Source organism: Talaromyces rugulosus, chromosome I, assembly GCF_013368755.1.
Source record: "Talaromyces rugulosus chromosome I, complete sequence".
In the NCBI taxonomy this organism is placed as follows: Eukaryota; Fungi; Ascomycota; class Eurotiomycetes; order Eurotiales; family Trichocomaceae; genus Talaromyces; species Talaromyces rugulosus.
This window is the reverse complement of record NC_049561.1, coordinates 2,207,007-2,227,931: the sequence shown is the minus strand read 5'-3', so window position 1 is coordinate 2,227,931 and position 20,925 is coordinate 2,207,007. Positions and strand designations below refer to the sequence as shown.

The 20,925-nt window shown below is 51.0% G+C and overlaps 8 protein-coding genes across 8 annotated transcripts; 6 read left to right on the top strand and 2 right to left on the bottom strand.

The window, feature by feature from the left end:
* Nucleotides 1-34: 34 nt before the first annotated feature.
* TRUGW13939_00757 (uncharacterized protein) lies at nucleotides 35-1,656 on the top strand (the record flags this gene model as incomplete). The annotated part of the gene is made up of 2 exons (XM_035483963.1): nucleotides 35-210; nucleotides 267-1,656. 2 exons carry the CDS (start codon nucleotides 35-37, stop codon nucleotides 1,654-1,656), a joined length of 1,566 nt encoding a protein of 521 aa, XP_035339856.1.
* Nucleotides 1,657-1,866: 210 nt separating this feature from the next.
* On the bottom strand, nucleotides 1,867-2,360 carry TRUGW13939_00756 (uncharacterized protein; the record flags this gene model as incomplete). Its single annotated transcript, XM_035483962.1, has 3 exons — nucleotides 1,867-1,946; nucleotides 2,064-2,128; nucleotides 2,194-2,360. 3 exons carry the CDS (start codon nucleotides 2,358-2,360, stop codon nucleotides 1,867-1,869), a joined length of 312 nt encoding a protein of 103 aa, XP_035339855.1.
* An 860-nt stretch (nucleotides 2,361-3,220) lies between these two features.
* TRUGW13939_00755 (uncharacterized protein) lies at nucleotides 3,221-5,926 on the bottom strand (the record flags this gene model as incomplete). Its single annotated transcript, XM_035483961.1, has 1 exon — nucleotides 3,221-5,926. The coding sequence occupies one exon, from the start codon at nucleotides 5,924-5,926 to the stop codon at nucleotides 3,221-3,223; it is 2,706 nt and encodes a 901-aa protein (XP_035339854.1).
* Nucleotides 5,927-7,016: 1,090 nt separating this feature from the next.
* TRUGW13939_00754 (uncharacterized protein) lies at nucleotides 7,017-9,152 on the top strand (the record flags this gene model as incomplete). The annotated part of the gene is made up of 5 exons (XM_035483960.1): nucleotides 7,017-7,153; nucleotides 7,215-7,413; nucleotides 7,477-7,761; nucleotides 7,818-8,024; nucleotides 8,751-9,152. The coding sequence occupies 5 exons, from the start codon at nucleotides 7,017-7,019 to the stop codon at nucleotides 9,150-9,152; spliced, it is 1,230 nt and encodes a 409-aa protein (XP_035339853.1).
* A 729-nt stretch (nucleotides 9,153-9,881) lies between these two features.
* TRUGW13939_00753 (uncharacterized protein) lies at nucleotides 9,882-11,729 on the top strand (the record flags this gene model as incomplete). Its single annotated transcript, XM_035483959.1, has 1 exon — nucleotides 9,882-11,729. The coding sequence occupies one exon, from the start codon at nucleotides 9,882-9,884 to the stop codon at nucleotides 11,727-11,729; it is 1,848 nt and encodes a 615-aa protein (XP_035339852.1).
* Nucleotides 11,730-12,711: 982 nt separating this feature from the next.
* Nucleotides 12,712-15,441, top strand: TRUGW13939_00752 (uncharacterized protein; the record flags this gene model as incomplete). The annotated part of the gene is made up of 2 exons (XM_035483958.1): nucleotides 12,712-12,953; nucleotides 13,038-15,441. 2 exons carry the CDS (start codon nucleotides 12,712-12,714, stop codon nucleotides 15,439-15,441), a joined length of 2,646 nt encoding a protein of 881 aa, XP_035339851.1.
* Nucleotides 15,442-17,310: 1,869 nt separating this feature from the next.
* Nucleotides 17,311-18,431, top strand: TRUGW13939_00751 (uncharacterized protein; the record flags this gene model as incomplete). The annotated part of the gene is made up of 3 exons (XM_035483957.1): nucleotides 17,311-17,544; nucleotides 17,592-17,927; nucleotides 18,120-18,431. The coding sequence occupies 3 exons, from the start codon at nucleotides 17,311-17,313 to the stop codon at nucleotides 18,429-18,431; spliced, it is 882 nt and encodes a 293-aa protein (XP_035339850.1).
* A 500-nt stretch (nucleotides 18,432-18,931) lies between these two features.
* On the top strand, nucleotides 18,932-20,535 carry TRUGW13939_00750 (uncharacterized protein; the record flags this gene model as incomplete). The annotated part of the gene is made up of 2 exons (XM_035483956.1): nucleotides 18,932-19,056; nucleotides 19,122-20,535. 2 exons carry the CDS (start codon nucleotides 18,932-18,934, stop codon nucleotides 20,533-20,535), a joined length of 1,539 nt encoding a protein of 512 aa, XP_035339849.1.
* Between the last annotated feature and the right edge of the window lie 390 nt (nucleotides 20,536-20,925).

The following is a 20,925-nucleotide window of genomic DNA, read 5'->3' as shown; positions in this document are numbered from 1 at the left end:
CCTTCGTCTCTACATACACAAAAAGATAGCGAGTATGGATTCCAGAATGTCAGATCGTCGACAGGAATATCATATCGCAGAGAAAGACACGCCTCTGGCCCATTCTCTCTCGGAAAAGCCCTCTCGCCAAAGGCAATCGGCCAAGGCACGGCTGGCATTATTAACTACAGCACTATTGGCACTGCTCTTGTTGACTCGACTGTTCATCTCGTACGTTTAACGAGCTGGTATTCTCTAGTTGCCCAAATATCCTCTAACATCAATAGACCCAGTAGGCCTAAGCAGATCGTCCCTGGTGAGTCGAAACGCAGTACTCCCCAAAAGGGATATCAGCGCCATCCCAAAGTCTCTCATTACTGGGGACAGTACTCTCCCTTTTTCTCTTTGGAAAAGCAATCTGAAATTAGCACTGCGGTGCCGCCAACATGCAACATTGTATTTGTGCAGGCTCTAGCGCGGCATGGAGCGAGATATCCGACTTCTCACAAGAGCCAAACCTATGCAGAGCTCATTGATAGTATTCACAAGAACGCCACAGGGTACAAGGGCAACTATGTCGTTTTGAAAGACTACAAATACCAGTTGGGAGCAGATGACCTGACTAGTTTTGGCGAACAGCAAATGATTGATTCCGGGGTGGAGTTTTATGACCGATACACGCATCTTGCACGCGATAATGTGCCATTCGTTCGCTCTGCGGGCTCGAGTCGTGTAGTCGCGTCTGGCCAGTTTTTCAACCAGGGATTCCAAGCTGCGAAGCATCGTGATCCGGAATCGAACAGGACTCAACAATCGCCCATTATCAATACCATCATACCAGAGGGGAGTGAGTGGAACAATACTCTGGATGCCGGTTCTTGTCCGTCTTTTGGAAGTGGCCCAGCAGATGCCGCCCAGGAAGAATTTCTAAATGTCTTCGCTCCTTCTATCTTGAAGAAAATCAGCGCTGGTCTGCCAGGAGTGAAACTGGAGACGAAACATGTCCCTCTGCTAATGGATCTCTGCCCCTTTGAAACCGTGGCGCAAAACCATACTGGCAGCTTGTCTCCCTTGTGCCGGCTATTCACTCTATCCGACTGGCAGTCATACGATTACTACAACACTCTTGGCAAATTCTACGAGTATGGCAAGGGCAATCCCTTGGGTCCGACGCAGGGAGTCGGATTCGTGAATGAAGTAATTGCGCGCATGACCAAGTCTCCCGTCAAGGACCATACCAGTGTCAACAACACCCTCGATTCCGACGCGGCCACATTCCCTCTCGATGCTGCTCTATACGCCGACTTTAGCCATGACAACACCATCACATCGATCCTTTTTGCATTTGGCCTGTACAACGACACTGCCAACCTTCCGACAGATCAAGTACAATCCGCGAGCAAGAGCCACGGGTACTCGTCTTCCTGGACGGTTCCCTTTTCGTCGCGGGCATATATCGAGATGATGCAATGTGATGGCGATAATTCGGCCAGCGAACAACCACTTGTGAGGATTCTCGTAAACGACCGCGTTGTGCCTTTGCGTCGATGTGATGTCGACGCGTTGGGTCGGTGTAAAAGAGATGACTGGATTCGGGGACTGGAGTTTGCTCGAAGCGGTGGCGAATGGGGGAGCTGTTACGAGACTTCTTCGTCGTCGTCATCGTCGTCTTCTTAGGGTCACAAATCCATCGAGTCGTGGTTTTCCTTTTCTTTTTGGGTCGGTTATAGGCAACGTTGCCGTCCTCTAGCTATTATTATTTTAGTCGGCAATGACAGTCTTGCGGTAGAAGATCAAGACACTCTATTATACTATGATACAAATTAATGTATACCTACCCACTACCTAGTTAATAATACAATCAGAATTTTGTTTTAAGAAGGCCAATTAAACACCGTTCCTCTTTTCGTCTTTAACAGTACGCTTAGTCTTGTCGATAAGATGCTTTTGTGTTTTTCCGGCGTATACTATGAGCGATTCCAACATGTCAGCGCCAGCACGACTAAAACAGTCTACCATTTCATTTCGTTTCGTTTTTTTTTTTTTTTTTTTTTTTTTTAAAAAAGAAGAAGAAAAGAACATACCACGCTGATACAACTCCCAAGAAGTGTAAAACAAAATCGGAAGCGCGACGATTGTCGACACCCACCTATAAACCAAATCAGAATGACGAGTCTCTTTGTTTTGTTTTTGGGTGGGAAGGGGAAGACTCACTTTCTATAAAGACTTTTATACTTCTTGGTCTGCCTGATATCGATTGGTGCCCTTGGTCGTCGCACAGGTTGTGGCGTCTGTGGTTGTGGTTGTTGTCGTCTTGGGCCAGCAGCGGCCAGCTGTCGGGCCTCTTGTTCTGAGATGACGCGCTTTTGGGGTGATGACATTGTCGATGGTGATGAATGAAATAAGATGAAGAGGGTTTTATCTTAGTGGCTTAATGCTTCTTTTATTGTTGGTCATTATTGCCTTTTTATCTTTTTTTTTCTTTTCCCGGTGGTAGTTGAAAGTTGACGTTTCCTCGGGTTGGCAAGTTTAACACTGCGGCTCACTCGGCGGCTATTAATTTTTAAGTTAGGTCAGCCTCCAGATGTCAACTGCTGGTCTTGGTTACATCTAATTCGACACGATTTGGCCACTTTTTTTTTCGTATTTATTATTAAATGCCAGTATGGATGTTACTTCCGGGCTCATTAAACAAGAGGATTCAAAATGTTGGGCTCCCGGAGACACTGCCGTCAGTATACATTCAAAAGATAGTCACTTCTATCAATTGATGTAGACCTTTTCCCAGTTATTAAAAAGGAAATCAGTATTGATAAACTCGTGCTCATAATTCTCATCATTCTCATCATGTCAAAACAATTCTACCAGTACAGACAAATCTTTAAATTAGCATCAAGAAGAAAGCCACCCGGAAAACAAAAACAAGCAAACCACAAGGGGAAAAAAGAAAAGAAAAGAAAAGAAATGACAAAAATCTTGCTTCTTAAATCAAGTTCAAAATTAAAAGAAGAAAAAAATATAAAGATATTTATGATACAATGCATACATGTAGTGTAATCGATGCTGATATTCAAAAACCGAAAATCAAACAGCATAAAGCACAAAGCCCGAAAGGAATAATAGCAATCAACAGGCTCGACACAATTCAAGGCAAGATTTACCGGACCATGCAAATGCATATAGTTATGAAAACGGAAAGCATGAGTCAAAAAGAAGAAAAGAAAAGAAAACCTGGGTATCCTTATTTAGGAGTCGCCCCCAGCGTACGACGACGGCCGCCACGTCCAGCAGGCGCAGTCGTCGGCGAGTGGTTGTTATTATTATTAATAGACGTAAAGGCATTGGACTTTGACGCTGCTCTCGCTGAATGAGCTCCGCGGGTTCCTCCACCGCGACGACCCCTTGGTGTACCTCTCGGCCTGGGTCCGGGTGTCATCAACGATGACCCCCTTCCATACGGTTTGGGCGTGTGCCGCGCAGGCGAATTTTCCTCTGCGTTACTACCACCCAAAAGAGCAGTAGAGCGCCGTTTCTTGCGTTGCGGGGTTGGTTCGGCGGCGGCAGCGTCATCATAATCATTATCATCAACATCATCATCGAGAACGACGTCTTTCATGTCGATTGAGATATCACCCAACGAGCGTTTTCGGCGGCGGGTTTTGGTGGGTGTATTAGTGGCGGTAGCCGCAAACTTTTGTTCAGTAGAGACTGGTGCGCTTTGGCGTCGTCTTCGTAGAGCCGAGGCGCGAGAGCGACCATTTCCCAGTTTCGATGAGTCGACAAGGACAAGACGGATTGGTTTCTTAAATCTGGGCACCGTCTCGTCATTATTCCCACTCGTCGATTGCGAGTCATCGGCATCCATTCCGTCCGAGGGGCGTGGCACAATGGATCGTCCCAAGCCCTGGGCCATTGCCTCATCGGCGGCTTGAAAAGAGACCTGGCGTTCCAAAAAGTCGTCTACATCTTCATGTTGCCATACTTGGCCCGGGTGTTCCTGAGAGAGATTGCGCTGGCCCGGACTGGGTGGGAATCCAAAGATATTATCCCGCCGAAGTTCTTCCACGGACTTGATAAAAGGCGGCGGTGTTGGGACAGGTCCGACCGGGGTGCGATAATTTGACGAGTGTTTGACCCACTGGTATCTGCTCGCTGGGGCGGTGCAATACTCTTCTCCAAACTCGTTTACACGCCCGGTGTGCGTCCAGCCGTCGCTCTCAACCCACGGACGAGGAGTCTTGGAGTGGTCGAGGGGCACATCAGGGTCTATTTCGCCCAGGTGGTCAATTCTGTGGATATCAAACACGGGCTCCTCGGTAGCAGGAACTTCGCTAATGGCTATCAGCGCCTGCTGAGCCTTGTTCTGGTTGAAGGCTTCGCGCAGCTTCAAGACCCCAGCATGGTCTTCCTCGGCAGTGGTGGTGTCGGCGAATGCCGCTGCTGCCAATTCATACAGCTGACGGCCTATCATATCGGGGTCTTCAACAATAACCGAAACAACCTCACTGACAGCACCGCTGGTACTCCGGGACATTGAGACTGCCGATAAATCTGCATTGTTCCCAGGTTCTGGTGTTGATTTGTCGTTGGTATGGGGCTCAGCCAGAAGGCCTTGATCCGAGTCTCGCATCCGCTTGCGAGTCCTAGGCTTTGACTGCAAAGCCTCAATAGCCTTGATAGTTGGTTTGCGCAACCGTCCAGAGGTGCGTGTTGCAGCTGATAAACTCTCTGGCGAAGGTGTGCCAAAGCCTTCAAAGGAACCGTCGTCTCTGGTTATACCATGCGGGAGATCAATTTCTGAGACTGGAGTGGATGGAGCAGTGGCGTTTTGGGAATTGGTCAAGGAATTGGCATTGCAAGAATATGCATCGGCCATTTCAACGTCAAGAGGCTTGAGGATGGGTTTTCCCTCTTTGGTCGTCTTTGCCGATGCGGTCCGTTTCAAAGAACGCATATTCTTACGAGCTTCGTCGTTCAATGTGCTGACGGGTTTGCGGGCTCTCGTGCTACGGCGTTGTGTCGAGCTGGGCTCTCCAGAGCCTTCTGCAGGTTCTTCCTCTTTGTACGGCGTTTCAAACTGACTCATCTTTGAAGGGCTCTTCTCTTTCTCTTGATCAAAGGTGTTTGTAAAAGAAGGATAATAGTCATCGATAGTCATTGTAGGTGATTTTGAAGTAGGTGTTGCGGCTTCAGTGTCTACTGGCTGGTACTCCTGCCGTGAGGGCTTGCGAGTGGAAGTTCGGCCCACAGGCGTAGTATTTGGAGTATAGCTCTTGAATTTGAGCATGGTTGTATCGGACTTGCGAGTCCTGCGGGTGGGCTTTGCGGGTTCGACCGACGACACATTCTCAGCCTGGAGCTCTGTGGTGTCGTTGATGGAAGATGGAGTCGCTGGCTCGTCTGAGCGGCCTTGGTGAGCAAGACGAGGATCCAGCTTAGTCTTGAAGATGAAGGTCTGAATGTTTGTCTGCTGAGACGAGCCCGAGCCCGACTTGACTTTTAACACCCTGGACGAGGTTTCAGTAGAGCGCTCAGCAGGCTTGCGGTTGCTGCGAGTTGCTTTGACTGACACTGGCTCTGACCGTTCTGAACGCTCTGATCGCTCTTCACTGACATTTTGGGGAGGGACCTCGACGACTGGAGTAGACTCAGGCGTGGAGGTAGCGTCGGCCGACTGGGTTTGGACGCTATCAAAGGTTTTGGAGTCCGTATATGAGTCAACGTAGGTGTTGTTGAATCTGGTGCCAACCTGGCTGTCGCTTTTGTACCCATTCATGTGGATAAACTGCGTCTCGCTGCCGGTTCTATGCGTACGACGACGCTTTGCATTGTGCCAGATGTCATCACTGGCGGGCTGGTTGGGCTGGCCGTCTGCGTCGAAAAATAGGAGTGGCTGGGGGGTCGATGGCATGGAAGAAGACTTCTGGACATCCTCGTGCGCAGCCATCTTGCGAAGCTGTCTCTGTCTAGATAGATGGTTAGACGTATGACTAGGCAGAAAAATGGCAAGTGCGTACAATATGACAGGAAGCCAGAGAAAAGGTTGCGGCCAGCTCCAGATTTTCAAACTGGATGTTTCACTGTAGACGAGTCAGCGTTGGGAGGGATGGATGATGGATGACTGGTCACCAGCCAGTAGGGCTGTGACTGGGACAATGGCTCCATCGCAATTCACGTACAGTGGCCAACCAAAAATAAAAAAGAAAGAACAAGCGGCGGGTGTGGTTTAGAATATTAAGAGTTCACATCCCATTTCCCATGCCCTGTTGTATCTGGCGTGGGAGAGGCACGTTGGTCTGGCTGGTGCTGGGAAAGTAGGGTCTAGGGCTAGCGACAAGAAAGGACAGCGACCGCATAAAGAAAAGCGAGAAGCGGTGGATCTGGAGCAAGAATGTACAACAACGCCCTAAAGTGCAAATATTCAGATCAGCAAACCCGGATTTGCACGTCAAACGAGACAATTAAAGGCGCCACTTGAAGGTTGGGGCCATCGCCGTAGGACCGAGAACTTTGGGCCACCTTGCAGCCACCAGACAGGGCTCCAGTACAGCACGTACCGTATAGGATATCGCCTCCAGGTAGCCACCGACTCTTTGGAAATATTATAAGCCAGCCAGCGGGCTGCTCTGGGTGTATCGTCCAGGGCTCGACAGGTTGCCGGGCCTTTCGGGAAGATGTTAGGCGTCGCACGCTCGTCGGTCGGGCGAAACGGATGCAGAAAGGGCCACGATAGGTAAACCGAGGCTTGTGGATGCGGTCGGAGGTACGTTAAAGGCAGATCGATTGGGGTGCGACCGGGGTTCAGCGCTGAAGCAGTCGAGGAAAAGAAAAACGCGGACGTTTTTCGGCGAGATCAGCAGAACAAGGAATTAGGGCTTGGACTCTGGGTCACTGGACTGGTTTAGCCCGTCTTGGCGCCTTCCGGCCTGAGCTCCTACTAGCAACTGGGACCACGCAACAACACCTTCGCTCGCCAGCTCTGAGCGTTTACTTTTGTTTCCCATACCAATTCAAGCTTCTTTTTTTCCGTTTTTGCAATGCGCCTGATCCAGTGTGCTGTGCAGCTCGGCCTGCTGGCTGCAGCTGCTCCCTCCGTGTACGCGGCCTCTTGGGGCTTTACTGATGCCACCGTGTCAGTTAACTCCAAGTCGGCGTCGGCGAACATCAAGGAGACGTAAGTTGCGCATTTACCTGTGGTTTGGGTATTTTGTCCAGGATAATGCTAATTGCAGCAGTCTCAAGGAAAACACCCCGTTGTCGCAGCCCATTGCCCTCGGCGAATCCGATTCCCTCAAGCTGATCCTGACCACGCAAGAAGCCCGCAGCGCCAAACGCCCGCACCAGGCGTTTTTGCTGCTGAAGGACTCGCAGAATGGCCTTGATATTTCATACCCTCTGAGCGTCAAGGACAGCGGCAAGTCCAAGCTTGAATTGGTGAGTGCGCACGCTCAAGAAAGAGTGTTGTGGTTCGCGTGCTCATACTATTGGCGATTCTAGGCCCAGAAAGACCTGCCAGTGCAGTTTTTGACTGGCTCTAGCCCTATCGACGCCGAAATCGTGATCGGGTCCTTTGGAGCCTCCGATCCCTACCGTAAACTCGCTTTCCAGCTGTCCGTCAACGGGGAGGGCAAGAAGTCTTCCAAATCAGACGACATTGAGCGATACGGAAAGCTTGCTGAGATCCATCACATCTTCAAACAAGACCCCCAGAGCCCCGCCGTTCTCCTTACATTGATTTTCCTCCTGGCGACTCTGATTACTATTCCAGTTCTGGCTGCCTCGGTATGTTGACTAGCAAAGCTATGTTTTATTGCCATGCGACTAACGGTACTTAACAGTGGTTCTTCCTAGATGCAAACCTCAACCACCTCCCTGCGGCACTCCAATCTGCGCCAATCCCTCATGTTGTGTTCGTTGGATCGATCATCGGCCTCGAGGGCATCTTCTTTTTGTACTATACGTCTTGGAATCTGTTCCAGACACTCCCTGCAGCTCTTGCAGTCGGCACCATCGCGTTCCTGAGCGGCAGCCGCGCCTTGGGCGAGGTCCAATCGAGACGACTAGCAGGCCTACGATAGACGATCGCATGATTGTACGGATTATCCACGACCAGGTTGAGGGTTGTGGATTTGATCAAGTTGAACATTTTCAAGATGTCTATTGATGTAGCCTGTAGACAGAATTTTTTATATTATAGCTCTATTTCTTGTTGTCATGTGATATAGATGTATTGATAGGGCAGTCCCAAAAAGCCACGAATTATTCCATGAATTATTCCCATTTGAGAAAGAATTGAGTCTTGAGTATTTCCATTTCGGTTCATGTCAACTGCGCTGCTGACGTCACTAACTGCCGCTGCCGCTAACGCTAGTTTTGCTGCTGGTCTTTCTTGGCGACTTTTGACTTTGACAGCACCAGAACCGTTTTTGTTTTGGATAAAACACGATCAGCATGGGTTCCTCTGCGTCGAAACCAGCCAGGTCAGCTGCAGCTGCGGCTTCGCGGCGTCAGTATCCCAGTTCGCCGTCTCCCAGCACGAGGACTGCAGCGCCACGACAGCAACAACAGCAGCAGCAGCAACAGCAACAACAACCACAAGCGACACGCGCGCCAGAGGCTGGACCTAGATATCATTCCAGTGAAGAGGTGTCGTCTTCACGAACGCAAGGTATTATTTCTATACCATCTTTGAGCTGCACCTCTGCCTCATCTCCATGACAGCAGTGTTCCAGCTCAAAGATTTACTTTGCTTGACAAAGAAATCAAGACAGCTAACCTTCAAAGCCATTGACCTCGATGCTCACGACCCTCACTTCGCCGCCTCCCTACGCTCTATCGGCCCCGTCACGCCGAATCCCACAATGTCCAACTCGAGCACATTCAATGCTGCCTCGCGCCGGCCCTCCGTGTTCCCCGACGCCGACAACAACCCCGCGCTGCTGGTCGTTTCCTCGCGCGCACGTATTACCAGGCTTGCAGAGCAGGAGCAAGAGGCCTTTGGGCGTCCGAGTCATCCGGGCCGCGAGTTTCTAGATGCCCTGACGATCCGGCAGGTGCTCTCGATGCGTGACCGGCAGAGGCTCTCGCCGGGGGATATTGAGCGGTTGTTGAGGCTTAGGAAGGGTGTTGTTGACCGGCTAGGAGAGAAGGGTGTTGTGAGTGAGCCTGCTTGAATATACTGTGTACTTGTTGGTTTGGTATTTTGAGCATGTTTGCATACTGTATTGTTTACTGTATTATAGCTTACGATTGAGACGAATCATATTAACATTGACTGCTGAATTCTGCCTGTCAGTTGACACAGTGGCCAGTATTGTCTAGACTATAATGTAGTGTTACCCAAGGTATTAGTCTACGAGGCTTTTAAGGCCTAAGGCCTACAGCCTGCAGCCACTATTTCCCCGAGTAGTAGAACTCACAACTCGGTCCGTATGATGGGAACTCAAATGCAGTGTTAATTATTATTATGTAGTCTGTAGCAGTGTATTAATTAAATAATTGCGTTTAAAAAAAAAAAATTAAAAAGTATGTTGCACGGACTTGTGTAGGATAAAACGAGCGACTGCGGCCCCAAAACTTTTCTTCTCGCAACACTTCAGGCTGCCCATAGGCTAAGCAACATCGCTAAGCATCAGCTAAAGACTATAGCTGGATGAGCCGGGGTATACCAGGTACAGCGAACTATTTCATTGGCCGTCTCCGCATGTTTCAATAAAGTTGACTCCCGATTCATACAGCGATGTAACCTGGGGCCGGCCATCCCTCATCCTCGACTTCAGTCTACAGTGTGAGGCTGAGCTGGGGGATGTGCACTAGCGATGGCTATTATATATGCCTCAATCGCCCTGGTTTTTTTGATGTGCGTGTGACTATTCACCTTTTTTTTTTTTTTAATAAAAAAAATGCATCTGTACACGTTTGGTGGCCTGCTCGCTGCGCTGGCCAGTGTGCAACCCAGCCTCGGCGCAAACTTCACCTATAATGACACCGACTTCCTACTCAATGGCGAGCCCTTCAAAATAATCGGCGGCCAGATGGACGCCCAGCGCGTGCCGTGGCAAGAATGGGACTCACGCCTGGCGTTTGCGCGCGCCATGGGCCTGAACACCATCAGCACGTATGTCTACTGGAACCAGATCGAGGACCAACCGGGCCAGTACATCACCAACGGCAGCAACAACTTTGCCGCCTACGCTGAAAAGGCGCAGGATGCTGGCCTGCAGGTCGTCTTGCGCGTGGGACCCTACATTTGTGGCGAGCACGAATGGGGTGGGTTCCCAGCCTGGTTGAACAATATCGACAATATGACGGTGCGCTCGAACAACCCGCAGTTCCTGGAGAGGACTCAGTCGTGGCTCAACTGGCTGGGCGACTGGCTGGATCCGCTGATGATCAACAACGGCGGCCCGATTATCATGGTTCAGGTTGAGAATGAGTACGGGTTTTATGATAGTGACCACACGTATACGAGTGCGCTTGCTGCGCAGTTTGAGAGTGCTTTTACCGGCGGTGCTATCTTGTATACCAACGATGGGCCGGATGCTCTGGAGGCTGGCGCCATTCCCAACATCCTGGCCGAGACCGATGGTAGCACGATAGACGGCCCGAAGGCTAGAGCAAAGGATGGTATGAAGGGACCGAACATGGACGGCGAATATTACATCACCTGGCTCGATCAATGGGGCCAGCCTCACCAGTCGATTGTCGGAAACACGGAGCGAATCGCCAGTATCCAAGCTGACCTGGCTGCTGCCCTGGACAACAATACATCTTTCAGCCTCTACATGTTCAACGGCGGCACCAATTTTGGTTTCCAAAACGGTGCCGACTGGGGCAACTCGACCCTGCCGATCACGACCAGTTACGACTATGGCGCTCCTCTGGACGAGTCTGGCCGGCCCACTGATATCTACTATGCCCTGCGTGAGGCGCTCGGAAACTATACTTCTGATCTTCCAGACGTTCCGGACATTGACCCGATGATTAACATCTCCTCAATCGACGTGAAGCCTGCGTTTTACCTCTTCGACGCCCTGCCCACCCCGCAGACCATGGACACCCCGGTTAACATGGAGCAGCTGAACCAGTGGTATGGATTTACTTTGTATCGATACAACGTCAGCGACTCTGTCAGCGGCCTGTTGACGCCTGGCGTAGCCGCCAAGGACCGGATTATCGTGTACGTGAATGGGGAGCGACAGGGCGTGATTGACAGTTTGTATCCGGCCGGCGAGCAGCAAAACGTCACTCTCGATTTGAAAGCCGGTGACACTCTGGATCTGCTGAGCGAGAACCTGGGCCGTATCAATTTCGGCAGCTTGATTACGTCCCAGACAAAGGGCGTTATCGGCGACGTCAAGGTCAGCGACACGGTACTTAGCGGCTGGGACGTGTATACTCTACCGCTAGAAAGCGGACTTGACAAGCCTTCTGGCGCGTCAGCACCAGGCAATGTTTCCTCGGCTGATAGCCCCATCTTCTACACGGGCACCTTTGACGTGTCCACCCCCGGTGACACATTCTTGGAACTGCCCGGCTGGACCAAGGGCGTCATCTGGGTGAACGGCAACAACCTGGGCCGTTTCTGGACGATCGGTCCGCAACAATCGTACTTTTTGCCGGGAGCGTGGCTGGAGAAGACGAAGAATACGATTCTAATTCTGAATTTGGAGCCGAGTGGCAGCGAGGGGACGGTCAATGGTGTCACGAACCGCACATGGGCAGTGCAGCCGGATCCGGATGCTCCTTGATAGTAGTACTAGTAGTAGACTGTACATATCCTACATATGTAAAAGTATGTACATGTGTATATCTATATATCAATCGATTTGGTATGTATTGATGTACAGAGTATATATCTATAACACTGCACTACAACCAAAAAGGCAAAGCGCCTAACGGACTGGTCTTCCGCGGTACATGCAGTCATCGCTACGTGTAGAAATCATCGTCAGGAGAACACGTGCATTAAAAGCCAATAAATGTATACTAATCAGATGATTAGATCGTCGAGTGATGTGATTCTTGGCGGTTGGCGGGTCTCTTTACCTGGGCAATGTTGAATGGACGTGGCTGTGGGGTCGTCAGACATGTAATGTAGATCTTTTATTATTTATTACTTTTATTTCTTTTTCTTTTTTCCCTATGCAGGGATGACATCAGGTACAATGTGAACTAGGGAAGTATGAATGGTTAAAATTCTAGGAGAGAGTGGAAGCGATATGTTTACTACTATTCTTACTACATAGTTAGTCACTATGTGGAGACATTGCCATCGCCATCTGAAATATATCGTGAACCAGACAAAACCAACAACCGCGAGAAGATAAAATATCCAAAATGGACATGACGTCAGGGAATTTCTCCCAATACGAGCCACTCGGTTCAATGTTTTTCAGAGGAATCCTCGGCAGGGGTTATGCGCATGAGTGAATGCCATGCCGCCCCTTTCAAAGGCTGGATCCCTGCTGGATCCCTTGGAAGTAGATCTCCATGCTTGAGCCTTGAACCAAAAAAAGGCGACTCTGATCGTCAAATGTCTAGAAACTACGTATCCCTGAGGGGCAAATAATTAGCCATCGCTTGGCAGGACAACTCCTACCTCGTCCATGTCCATATCAACAGAGACAACAACAACAACAACAACAACAACACCTTGAACCCGATTTCCAAAATACTTGAAATCAATCTTCACTCTAAATTTAACATCTTCGATGCCCAGTCTCCAGTAGCATGGGCTTGCTACCGCCTTCCCTCGTGCCCTTTTTTTACTCTCTGTTGGTGGTCGCGTGCCTATCGTCGAAACTACTACATCTCGCGCAGCACGAGCATTCGCTGCCGCTCGCCGAGTTTCTGATATACCTGCCTACGCTTTTCTTCCAGGACGCGCTGGTGATATGTCTGGGACGGTTGTTGCTGCGCGGGCCAGATGGTGTTTTGCAGTGGTTTAGCTGTGTGGTGGGCGCGCTCATGGCGTGAGTAGCCATACCCTTTTTTTTTTTTTTTTCTCCCCCATTCCTTTTCGATTTGTGATATTGTAGCTAACGCCCGCACCACAGAGTCATCACCTTCGCATCGTCAGCCATGCAGATAGGCTTTTTCTGGGAAACCGGCTCGCAGATCGAATGGGGCGCCAGCGGCAGTTTTCTGCGCGATCCGGCGGCGATGAAGATACTGCTAAGTGGCGTGCGCAGCGTGGCGTTGTCGGGGGTCATGTTGTTTCTGATCGCATACTTGACGACGCCGTATCTGTATACCATGACTGGAGGGTTGTTGACAGCTGGGCGTGGTTTGCTGGGGGGGAATAACAACGGGGCGGCAGCTTCTTCTTCTTCTTCTTCTTCTCTAGATGTGCTGCCCACGACGACAGTGAACGCAACGACGGAATCTTCTTCCATGCGCAAGTCGAGTAATGGTAGCTCCAACAACCGCAACCGCGGCGTGTCTGTGTCGACGGCAGTTATAATCGTTGTATTTCTTCTCTTCCTTCGTGTTCGTCGACCGCGGTTGCCGTACGATCATCTCGCCTCGACGCTGCCGTTTGCCCTGTCCGCGGCCTTTCACAGACACCCAGCACATCACGGCTGTCCGCAGTCTGGAGTAACTCCATTCCCCTTTCCGGAACTCGTCGAGCCTGCGCGCTGGGAGCGTCCTGTGGGACATTACCCAGGCTGGATTCCTGATCACAGCTGGCCGTCATCGTGGCCGAAATGGCTGCCGGAGCATCCACCGCCGGGGTTTAGTCGTTGGGCCAAGCAGATGAAAAAGAATACAGATAATAAACACGGACATGGACACGGACAGCAGGACGAAAAAAGTGAATGTAAAGAACAAACAGCGACGTACAGTGCGGCGACCGACCCGTCCAAGATTTCGAATCTGGACAATGATATTTACAAACAACTAAAAACCGCGTTTGACCAGCACTCGGTACGTATTGAGCATATCGTGCTGCTCACGCTGGAGAGCGCGAGGAAGGAAACATTCCCTATGAAGCAAGGCACAGACCTGTACGATATGGTGCTTGACACGTTCGACCAAAAGAAACGCGCTGCGGGTATTGACAGGCTGTCTAGCATGACGCCGACGGCGCAGATGGTGACGGGCGAGTTTGCGACGAACAGTACTGGTCAGACGAACACGTTTGACGACTGGCCGTGGCATGCTGAAGGAGGAGCAGGAGGAGGAGGAGGAGGAGGAGGAGGTGATGGTGGGATTAATATCAAGGGCGCCATGACGGGCAGCTCGCTGACGCTCAAGAGTTTGTTGAGCAGCCACTGCGGCGTGATGCCGCTGCCAGTCGATCTGCTCGAAGAAGCCAAGCTGGATATTTACCAGCCGTGTCTGCCGCATATTTTGGGTCTGTTTGACTCGAAAAAGACAGGCCGCCCAAACAGCCAGCAGAGGTTTGACGAAAGACAGTGGAGGTCGGTCTTTGTGCAGTCATCGACAGACTCGTACGACCGCCAGGCTCTGATGACGCGACGCATGGGCTTTGACGAGTCCATTGCCAAGGGCACGCTGGACGACCCAGACTCCAAATACTATCCTCCTCGCAGCGCCGAGATCAACTACTTTGGGTACGCCGAAGAAGAGCTGGAGCCGTATCTCAAGGACGTCATCTTCGCAGCGGCCGAGAACAAGACACGCCTGTTTCTATCGCATATGACCTCGACCACGCACCATCCATGGAACGTGCCGGCCACAGTCCACCGCGAGGACTATTTTGGACAGGAAAAGGTGAAGCACAAGGACCTGAACGCGTTTTTCAACACGGTGCACTATGTCGACCGCTGGGTCGGCAAGATCCTAAAGTATCTCGAGGAGGCACGCATTGCCGAGCAGACCCTGGTCGTGATAGTCGGAGACCACGGACAAGCGTTTGAAGAAGACGACTGGACACAAGGAACGTACGAGAACAGCCACATCAGCAACTTCCGTGTGCCGCTGGTGTTCCGCCATCCTCGTCTGCCGCGCATCGAGGTCGAGGCCAACGCGACGTCGCTCTCGATTGTGCCGACCATTTTGGATCTGCTGGTGCACAGCAACTCGCTGAACGCGCACGACCGGCGTATCGCCGAGTGGCTGGCGCCGGAGTACCAGGGCCAGTCACTAGCACGGCCGTTCAAAAATTCGCAGAGTGGACGGCGAAGCTGGAACATGGGCATTATCAACGCCGGCGGCAGTCTGCTCTCGCTAACCAGCGCCGGCGATCCGTACCGTCTGGTCGTGCCGGTGCAGAACAGCTCTTCTGTTGCTGGCGACAAGGTGTTTGAGTATCGCTTCACGCACACGGGCATGGACCCGGCAGAGAAGCTGGCGCTGGAGCGTTGGAGTTTGGACGAGCTCGTGCCAGCCGTAAACAAATTTTATGGCGCCGAGGCCGCGCGCTGGACGGAGAGTGCGGCGCTGATGGGGCGCTGGTGGATTGACGAGCAGAAGCGGATCTGGAATTATCCCTAGTTTTTGATTTGATTTTCTCTTATCTTGCATGGCTGCCGGGTTGGTTGTGAATATCGGTATCGCCATATAGGGTTGGTTCATTGTTTATTGTGGACTGTTGATTGTAAATCAATCGAATGACCCATCTGTACATATTACAGCATATTACAGAGTAAGGAGTGATTAGAGCCGAGACTGAAAAATGGATGCGGACAAGTCTCCGTACATACGGATATCTAAGCAGTATGCTTTCCCGTGGGGACATCTAGGTCACCCGAGCAGCAGATTTTGCAGTCAATTGAGTTTTGGATTTTTTGTTTCATGATATATTCTATTTATTTATTTTAGGAAAAATCAGAGTCAATCATCTACCCTCTGCTCAATAGTCTTACCCGTGATCGGCCATGTCATGTATGAATGAGTACATATGTATGAATGATGCGTTGTCAATCCCAAACAGCCGCCAAACGCGAGGGAAATTGTTGAGTAGAAAGAAAGAAAACGGTGAGAAACAACACGTGTCGACCTGGCAATCCAATAGTCCCACAGCTATAAAAATATTTTTCTACACTAGCCACTAGTACATCACATGAGATGTACCTGCATGCATAGTGCTGAGCAATTGGATGAATATGAAACTGTTTGCTTAGTTTCGGATGTCCAAGATCGTCTCTATCCGCGGTGGATACGCAATAATAATAATAATAATAATAATAATAAGTTAATACTAATAACAAGACGTGTGGAGCCGTGGATGTTGCCCAAAGAGGAAATGTTCTATAGCAATAACACGCTGGATAGAAATTGAGCTGCTGCACAGACAGGACTGGTGCATGAATATGTGGCAAGTCACTATGAGTGTGAATTCATATCAATTGACTTATATACACAAAAATAGAAATAGAAATAGAAATATAAATATGCTGTAAAGAGAGAAAGAAACTATGGTCCGTGCTCGGCAATGTTTCCACTTCCTAGTTCCGGGTGGCGCTAGCCCAAACAGGAAATTCCGTTCATCAGGGAACCCAAACGGGGCATCCCAGTGTTGCTCTCCTGTATACCTTTTGCATACGGTATTTGTATACTGGTTGTGTGCATATGTACGCGTATTCTGCAAATATTGTTTCTTCATATCGTCCCATTCCATGGGCAGCGCCAGTCACTGCACACGTGACCTGCAGGAAACCTCAACCGCCCCGGCGGGCTCGAGTCTAGACTCTAGACCAGGCTATACAGGACTAAATCTATTAGTCTGCTAATGGAGAAACTAGTGACGAACGTGTCTGACTCTGGGGTCTCCCGATTACCTTTGCCGGTACTACCAGCACTACCAGTCAGTTGTAACCATGGTGGCACCAGATCGGCTTTCCTATTTGGTCGTTCCGTCACTTGACAAACTTTCAAGTTGCCACAGCCACCAGTTCTGGGCTGCTTTGGCTTGGCTGTGGCATGTACAGGACGAAGATGTAACAATGATTCATCGTTTCTACTTGACCTGCATTTTGCCCAGGTGAGGAGGAGGTGGTGATTGTATGACAGGGTAAAGCGACCAGTTAATTGTATATTCCAGCCGTTCCGGCTCAGAAGATGAAAGCAGCCAAGGTCATGTGCCGGTTGTCTGGGCCCCACCGGCCACTGATATCCGGGGTATTTTGTTCTTCTTCTTTTTTGTTGGTGTCAAATTTTGATGCTCATGTGAGCACCATGACTGCCCCCTTTTGGGCTGCGCCGCGCTGCGTTCCAGAGCGGAAGCAAACCGGTTCCACTACATGACAATAAAAATAACATATATAAAGGAGCCAGCATCGTGAGCGGACTCTGGAAATTAGGCATTCTTCCTCTCTTCTTCCACATCGTCTATCATTACCCCACTTTTCTCCTCTTGTTACAATGTCTATCAACATCGAGACTGTGTCCACCCCCCAAAAGGTCGTGCGTGAGCTCGTCGAGCCCGCCGACCCCAAGGCCGTCTACCTGGGCACCAAGAACCGCCTGCCCGAGTTCTCGCTGGCCGACAAGGTCGTCCTCGTCTCGGGCGCTGGTCGCGGTTTGGGATTAGTCCAGGCCGAAGCCCTGCTCGAGGCTGGCGCCACCGTGTATGCGCTGGACCGTCTTCCGGAGCCAGTACGTATTGAATTCATATCTAGAGAAGAAGAAAACTAACAAGGTAGTCCCCCGACTTTGCCACCATCCAGGAAAAGGCCCGCGCCATGGGCACCAAACTCGAGTACCGCCGCATCGACGTGCGCGACGCCGAGCTGCTGCACAGCGTGGTCGAAGAGATTGCCAACGCCGAGGGCCGCATGGACGGGCTTGTTGCTGCAGCAGGCATCCAGCAGGAGACACCAGCGCTCGAGTACACGGCCAAGGACGCCAATCTGATGATGGAGGTCAACGTCACGGGCGCCTTTATGACTGCCCAAGCCGTTGCCAAGCAGATGATTCGCTTTGGCAATGGGGGCAGTATTGTCATGATTGCTAGCATGAGCGGGACAATCGCCAATAGAGTGAGTTTTTCCCGGTTATTTTCTTTTTAATTAGTTCATTTTGCTCGGCGCGTACCCCTATTTGCTGCGCTCTGCGGGGTACCAAGACTGTTCCCTGTCTGCCATGTCTTTTTTTTTTTTTTTTTTCTCCACACAACATCTCCACCCGGATTAATCCCAGATTAATATCAGACTAACCGATTATTTATATAGGGCCTCATCTGCGCTGCCTACAACGCGTCCAAAGCCGGCGTCCTCCAGCTGGGCCGCAACCTGGCCGCCGAATGGGGCCAGTACAACATCCGCGTCAACACCATCTCGCCGGGCTATATTGTCACCGAGATGGTCGAGAACCTGTTTGTCAAGTTCCCCGAGCGTCGCACCGAGTGGCCCAAGCAGAACATGCTGGGTCGTCTTTCGGGCCCTGCCGAGTACCGTGGTGCTGCGATTTTCCTGATCAGCAACGCCAGCAGCTTTATGACCGGCAGCGATCTGCGCATGGACGGGGGGCATGCTGCGTGGTAAAATTTAGCATATTGTTGATGATTTTCCTATGTTGTAGAATGGAGAAAAGGGCTCATATGGTGTTTTTCTTTACTGTGTGTGTGTGTTGTGTTTTCCTGCCAGTCATGATATAGCGAGCGTGTTGTTGATTGATACATAATAATAATATTTACTACCATTACTACTATATACGTACTCACATGACTTGCACCGGCGCGTCGCAGAGCAATATGTTCCGACCTGGCGCTAAGCCGGCGATCGCCGCTAGCAGCGCAACATGGATTGCGTTAAACGTCCCAACTACGGCGTACTCCGTACGAATTATCAGACAATATTCTTCTATCCTCTTTTTTTCTTCCTTTTTTTTTTCTCTCTCTTCTTGTTGTTGGTTTTTGATGTGTTGACTCGAGTGTGCAAACGGTTGTATACATGTCAACTGAAGTCGGCATGATGTCACTGCGGGCTTGATCTTACGGAGAACTACAACATCGATATTGATAATTGATATTGATATCAAAAACATGATCGCCACAGCGTTACTCCTCACTCTGGCCGTCGGCGCCCTGTCGCATCTGGTATATCTGTGCTATTTCCATCCTCTGGCCCAGTATCCCGGTCCATGGCTCGCGCGCTTCACCAATTTTTGGTAAATACCCATTTACCAACACTTCTTCCTGTACTACTTCCACAAAAAAACTGACAGCAGTATAGGAGACTATTAGCCTTTCGCTCCGGCCGCCAACACCTCACTGAACTCGCCCTGCACCGCCGGTACGGCCATGTCGTGCGCGTCGGCCCGAATTGGCTGTCCTTTGAGACGCTGGCGGATTTCGAGGCGATTTATGGGTTTAATCGGGATATTGAAAAGGACGAGTTCTACAATTTTGGTCGTAGCAACAAAAGACAAGGGTTTAGTCTGTTTACGGCAAAGACGGATGCTCAGCATCGCGACAGGCGGAAAAAAGTGGTTACGCCGGCGTTGACGTTGGCGAAAGTGGGTGGGTATGTGGAGGTGGTGAGGAAGAATGTTGGCGTGTTGTTGGCGCGGTTGGACGATGCTGTTGTTGTTGTTGCTGCAACACAGAGAGACGGAAAAGAGGGAAAAGTGAATGTGGCTAGGATTTTGCATCGGTTTACTATTGATACCTCGCTCGAGGTCATCTATGGCCCTCATGTGTGTCCGCAGCCGGTGACTGATATCCCCGCCACGGCGGGGTTTCCTGAAGCTATTAAACTGGCTGGCAAGTCGGCCTGGACGGCGTCTTTGCTGCCGCTGCCCGCCTGGTTTATGAGCTTGCGGATCGTGATGGCTTTGACTGGACGACTCGATAACTCAAACAACAAGCACGCAACGCCAGTCAATCTGGCAGCAGTGGCTGCGACCTCGGCCAAACTCATCTTCAACCCGCAGCGCGAGGAGTTGTTGTCTCAGCACCAACAAAACAGCATCCTCAAGCACTGGGTCGCCCTGCCGTCCGACGACAGCCGCAAGATGCCGCCCTCGGAACTGTGGAGCGAAGCCTTTAACCTGGTGCTCGCAGGCACCGGCAGTAGCGCCGCCGCGCTGACGGCGCTTTTGCATCGCCTTGGGCTCGGCGCGGGCAAGCCATGGCAGACCAAGATCCGCGCTGAGATTGCTGCTCAGCAGAGTAATGATATACCCTCGTCGTCGACGTTTCCCGTGCTCTTCGCGGTCATCAAGGAGACTCTCCGTCTCGACGCGCCTTTCCCCACGGCGTTTCCCCGCACTATTCGCGCTGGGGCAGAGAACGCACTGCCGGGGTTGCCCACGGCATTGCCCGTAGGCACCAGGGTATCAGCGAGTACATTCGTCCTGGGCCGGTCACACCGTCTCTGGGGCGCCGATGCGGACGAGTGGAAGCCTGAACGGTGGCTTGACGGAGATCACCACGAAGACCTAGACGAGCGGTTCGTCGCGTTCAGCAAGGGTGCGCGACAGTGCGTTGGCCGCGACTTGGCCATACTGATGACTGCGAGCGCGGCCATTGCAGTCCTCAAACAGTGGGAGCTGAGCAGTGTGGGCGCGCTGGAAGGAAACAGCAGTTTCCTGGAGATGTCGTACGACTCGTGCTGGCTCCGGTTTGAGGAGACGAATAACGAATAACTTTTTTAATCCATATTATTATTCTTCATAATTATCTGTTTTTGGAATGTCGCAGCATTGCGAGCTGTGGCTGAGCAATCCTGGCCATTTATTGATCGAGGCTGATCGACTAGCGAGATCAGGATCGCGACTAGCCGAGGCAATCCGATTGGCTGTGGCTGCCATCCCTGTGCGACAATGTGACTGTGTTGCTGGCCCTGTCGACGTGTCGATCCGGTCGATGCCGGAGAGCAGCTGAAGTGGCTTGCTAGGGCCGTGTAGCGCAGGCGTATCCTGAAGACATTGGCTGCTGCGTGTACGCAGAGCCCGAAGGAGGAACGAAGAGAAGATGTTCCGAGGCCCTGGGCGCGGTGGAGCTTGACATCCCTACCCGCCGCCCCACAAAAGCTG